The sequence below is a fragment of the Cryptomeria japonica genome, unplaced genomic scaffold (assembly GCF_030272615.1).
Source record: "Cryptomeria japonica unplaced genomic scaffold, Sugi_1.0 HiC_scaffold_124, whole genome shotgun sequence".
NCBI classification, from domain to species: domain Eukaryota; kingdom Viridiplantae; phylum Streptophyta; class Pinopsida; order Cupressales; family Cupressaceae; genus Cryptomeria; species Cryptomeria japonica.
Genome location: NW_026728946.1, coordinates 293683 through 299469, shown reverse-complemented (window position 1 = coordinate 299469; position 5787 = coordinate 293683). Strand labels below are relative to the sequence as shown.

Genomic DNA, 5787 nt, shown 5'->3' with positions numbered 1-5787 from the left:
TGTCAATTTGCACACTACAGGAACATTTATTAGAGTATACATCAATGAGAATTTAAAAATTGTCCATCCATAATAAATAAATATGATATCTCAAAAATGAATTATAAAATGAATTTTAGAGTAGTACAATTTAATGCAGTGAAGGAATTGTTTGAGTATACATCAATCAGAATTAAAAAAATGCCCAAATGAATTCAATAATTGGAGGCATTGCCCGTCCAGAGTATTACATTTCTCACAGAATTTGGAGAAAGGGTGGCTACTTATACTATCCCACCAAACCAGCCATAAGGACATCCACAAAGTAGTGCATCAGAAGGAAGAATGATATTTTTTGTGGCAGTTGACAAGCATCTGCTTACGTCAGACTTCTCAATATCTAGAAGAATGCAAGACATCAAATTACCAATAAAGGCTGTTTGGTTTCGATGTGAAACCCTCCCACTGCCCTCCTTCCTTTTCTCCTCACTTTCCTTTCTCGTCACTTGCTCTTCCCTTATACCTCCATATTCTTTCAGTACTTGGGTATTTTTTCTTCCAATCTCTTCCAACACTTCGACAGCATTCTTAAGTTTAATCTTTTTTGCATTCAATTCTGTAATATTTCCATCTTTTGTTTGAATTAATGACTTTTTACTAGATATGTCCTTTTGTAATTGTTGGTTTTCTTGATAAAGTTGAAGGGCTTCTCGTTTCACTGTTCTGTTCTCTATAACCGGATCTTCCATCACTTTATCACTGGTTTCTGATAGAGATGTGAGTAATTGCCTCTCCTCTGTTTCTGAATCGAGCATATCATCAGTGGGAACTTGTTTGTAATCATTAGCCCACATACCCAACTTGCTTTGAAGCTCATGGACTTGTTGTTTCAATGAACCATTTTCTTGGAGCAAAGCCTCCTCCCTACTTTCTGACGTAGATCTAAGTGAGTTCCTCTCATTTTTCACTGAATCAAGCCTATGATTATAATTTTCCAATTTCAATTTCTGAGATTCATTTTCATTTGTAAGTTCTTCATATTTCATGCTCAAATGTGTATGTTCATGGGTGATCATTCGCACTTGAGTTTGCAAGGCCTCCACTGTGTTTGCATTGCTCTCTGAGAGAGAGATTAGACTCCTTGTTTCATCTTCCATAGAGCTTAGTATATCATTATAATCTCCCAGCTGTGCCTTCAAAAATTCGCATTCAATGCACAGTTCTACATATTCTTGGCTCAAAATCATTCCTTCATTAGTCATCAAATCGAGCTTATTTTGTAAACCTGCAACAGAGTCTTCGAAGTTTGCCTTACAAGCTTCCCACAAGCGGCAATCTTCTCTCATCTGTGCATGCAATTCCATATTCCTATCTTTGCATTCTCTCAGTTTGTTTTCCAACTCATCTTTTTCATCTGTTAAATGGGCCCACAGAAGTTTATATTCCTTGCTCAATACCCCTTCCTCAGATTGCAGACCTGCAACTTTTCTTTCCAAATCAGACTTATTAGTAACCCACAACCTCTCGTCTTCTTCAATTTTTTTATTTAATTCCGCAATCCTATCATTGCAGTCTTTCAACTTATTTCCTAACCAATTATTCTCTTCTCTTAGCACATTACACAATTCTTGGTCTTTCTCTCTCAAAATGTTTGTTTCATCAAGCTTATTTTGTAGCCGTATAAAAGTCTTTTCCAACTCATATTTTTCATGTTCTGATTGGGAGCACAAATCCTCATGCTTATGGCTTAACATTCTCGCTTCATTAAGCTCATTTTGCAGTTTTGCAATTGTAACTTCAAATTCTCCCTTAGAAGTATTCCACATGTGCTTATCTTCAGCCAATTTTTCCTTTAATTGTTTAATTTCATTAATGGATTTATTAAAATTATTTTGTAGCCTTGCAGCAGAGTTTTCAAATTTTGCCTTACAAGCTTCCCACAAGCGGCAATCTTCTCTCATCTGTGCATGCAATTCCTTATTCCTATCGTTGCATTCTTTCAGTTTTTCTTCCAACTCATATTTTTCATCTCTTAAATGGGCCCACAGAGCTTTATATTCCTGGATCAATGTCTCTTTCTCATACTGCACAACTGCAACTCTGCTTTCCAAATCCTCCTTATTACAAACCCACAATAGCTGGTCTTCTTTAACTTTTGTATTTAATTTCCCAATACTGTCATTGCATTGTTTCAACTTATTTCCTATCCGATTGTTTTCTTCTCTGAGCACCTTACACAGCTCTTGGTCTTTCACTGTCAAAATCTTTGTTTCATCAACTTCATTTTGTAGCCCTATAAGAGTCTTTTCCAAATCATTTTTTTCTTGTTCTGATTGAGACCACAAATCTTCATGCTTCTGGCTTAGCATCCTCGCTTCGTTGAGCTCATTTTGCAGTTTTGCAATTGTAATTTCAAATTCTCTCTTATAACTATCCCACTTGTGCCTATCTTCAGCCAATTTTTCCTTTAATTGCTGAATTTCATTAATAGATTGATTAAAATTATTTTCCAACTCAGTTTTTTCCTGTTCTGACTGAGACCACGAATCTTCATGCTTCTGGCTTAACATTCTCGCTTCATTAAGCTCATTTTGCAGTTTTGCAAATGTAACTTCAAATTCTCGCTTAGATATATCCCACAAGTGCCCTTCTTCAGCTATTTTATCCTTTAATTGTTTAGCTTCATTGATGGATTGATGAAAATTAGTTTCCATCTCACTTTTTTCTCTACTTATTTCATTGTATAAGACTTGATTATTGTGGGCCAGAATCTTTGTTTCATTAAGCTTTTTCTGCAGCTTTATTACTGTACCTTCTAAATTCGCCTTACAAGTATCCCAAAGCCAACCGTTTTCAGTCATTTTGGCATGTAATTCCTCATTCGTATCATCCAAGTCTTTCAACTCGTCTTCCAATTTTGTTTTCTCATGCCTTAGTTGAATGCATGCTTCTTCATGTTTCAGGCTCAACAATCTTGTTTCTTTGAGCTCATTTTGCAGCCCTGCAACAGTGGCTTCCAACTCTGTCTTAGAAGAATCCCACAAGAACCCACGTTCAGCCAATTTTGCCTTCAATTCTTCAGTCTCATCATTGCATTCTGTTACCTTATTTTGCATTTCGTTCTTTTCTTTCATTAATTCAGAGCGCAATTCTTCATGTTTCTTAATCAAAATTCTTGCTTCATTAAGATCACCTTCGAGCTGTAAAACTTTTTCTTCCAAATCAGTTTTTGCTCGTCTCAGCTCACTGCACAGTTCTTCACGTCCTTGGCTGAATACCCTTGCTTCATTAAGCTCATTTTGTAGCTCTGAAACCTGTTTTTCCAACTTCTCCTGACAAGAATCCCACAACAGCTTATCTTCAGTAATCTTTGCATTCAATTTCTTAGTAGTATCATTGATTTTTATGAACTTATTTTCCATCTCAATTTTTTCTTGCCTCAATTTAGTCAACAATTCTTGGTGTTTCTGGCTAGATTTTCTTTCGTCAAGGATCTCATTTTGCAGCCGTGCAACTTTTCCTTTCAAATTCGCCCTACATGAATCCCACAATCCCTTATCCTCAGCCATCTTTGCTTTTAATTTCATAGCACCATCATTGCATTTTTTCAATTCATTTTTGTCATTTCTGTAGCTAGTGTACAAGTCCTCATGTTTCTGGCTCAATTCATTTCTTTCCTTCACTACAGTGTCAAGCTTAGTTTGTACCTCCACAATTGTCGCTTCCAGTTTTGTCTTGGAAGCATCCCACAAGCTCCTATCTTCAGTCATTTTATCTTGTAACTCCCTAATCACATCATTGGATTTTTTCAAATCATTTTCCAGCTCGTTTTTTCCCTGCCCTAACTCTGAAATTGTACTTTTCATCTTTTTCTCATAAGAAGTCCACTTGTTTTTATCTGAAGTGATTGTTTCAAGCAATTTGTTATTGGCATCATCACACATTATCAATTTGTTTTTCAACCCATCTATTTCTTTTCTATCATTGGTAATTGTAGTCAGTAAACGTTCATTCAGGCTTTTCGAATTTGTCATCTCATTCTGCAGCTCCGCGACTTTTCCTTCCAAATTCACCCTATATGAATCCCACAATCCCTGATTCTCAGTCATCTTTGCTTTTAATTTCATATTAGCACCACCATTGCATTTTTTCCACCCTTTTTTTTCATTTCTGTAGCTACCGCATAAGTCCTTATGTTTCTGACTCAATACATTTCTTTCCTGCACCACAGAATCAAGCTTATTTTCTACCTCCACAATTGTTCCTTCCAATTTTGTTTTGGAAGCATCCCACAAGCTCCTATCCTCGGTCACTTTATTTTGTAATTCCTTAATCACATCATTGGATTTTTTCAAATTATTTTCCAGCTCATTTTTTTCCTGCCCTAATTGAGCACACAATTTTCCAAGATTCTCACTCAATTGTTTTGTTTGATCAAGCTCACTTTTAAGCCCTTGTAATTCCTGAATTACATCACTACTTTCTTTCAACCTATTTTCCAACAGACTTTTTTCTCGTCCCAATTGACTGAACAACATTTCATGATTCTCACTCAAATTTCTGGCTTCTTTGAGCTTATATTCTAACTCTGAAATTGTACCTTTCATATCCTTTTCACAAGAAATCCACTTGTTTTTATCTGACGTCACCGTTTCAAGCAATTTGTTATTGGCATCATCACACAATCTCAATTTGTTTTTCAACCCGTCTATTTCTTTTCTATCATTGGTAATTGTAGTCAGTAAATGTTCATTCAGTCTTTTCAAATTTGTCACCTCATCACTTTTGCTCGCTTCTGTGCCATCTTTTGCATTTACTGTTATCGGTGTGTGTTGGCTAAAACCCTGCAAATTTGTTGTACAATCGCCTTTATTAGTTACCATGTTAACTTTTGCACTTGTTTAATTTGCTCGAAAGTTGAGATTTTACCTGCTTGTTACTGCTCTTTGACTTCATTCCCTTTCCCCTGGTCATATTTCTCTAACTCCTACAAACCCAATCAAAGCACTTGTGATTTTCAAGACAAATGATATGAATTAATAGAGTTTGTAAACAATTATCGACTAATATTTTAATTGTAAATATTGCACAAAATTTCAACAGCTACTTGTCGAGAAGTTGTCTGTGTTACATTTAACATGTAGTAAAATGTTACCTATATAATTTTTATAATTTTGATTGTATATATGAAGCCACAATTGATGGAATTTTGAAACACATACCTAAATGTGATACTGCGCTCCAAAATTCTTTGGAAAAAAATGTTCTGCCAAGAATGGAAGTCTGCAAATTATAATCACTTCACCAACAAGTTAGATAGATGGATGCTTGTCAACAAAGAAATTGAGGATCTATATAATTAGCAATTGCAGGTCTTGAGAGAAGGGTTGCGTCCCTTCCATTGAAAACTGATTCGTCACGCAAACTTTTACAAAAATTAAAATTCTAGCAAGCAATTTGAAATTATAAGACTTATAATTAATTTCTGTTTGCAATTATTAATTATTTCTTATTATTATGATGCCGAGAGGCGTTTTCTACATCTGCAGCACGTATTGACAATCAGAAATGCATGGAAATGCAGTATGGAAGTCAAAAAATATGTAACGTATGGAAGCAAATGGAGCGATCAGGAATAGTGCATTTCGACTGAGAGAGAGAGTTTTTACATAATTTTCCCAAAATATAAATATATATAATTTAAATATGACTCCTCCAGCAAAATTTTATAATATATTCATTAAATTGGAGATGCCAGAAGGAGAGCATCATTAAAAATAACCATGACATGGAGTTTCATAAAACAGA

The 5787-nt window shown here is 35.1% G+C and overlaps 1 protein-coding gene across 1 annotated transcript; it reads right to left on the bottom strand.

Annotated features, from left to right (window-relative positions):
* Positions 1 to 263: 263 nt before the first annotated feature.
* LOC131054171 (uncharacterized) lies at positions 264 to 4862 on the bottom strand. The gene has a single exon (XM_057988634.2). The coding sequence runs from the start codon at positions 4860 to 4862 to the stop codon at positions 264 to 266; it is 4599 nt and encodes a 1532-aa protein (XP_057844617.2).
* Positions 4863 to 5787: the final 925 nt, after the last annotated feature.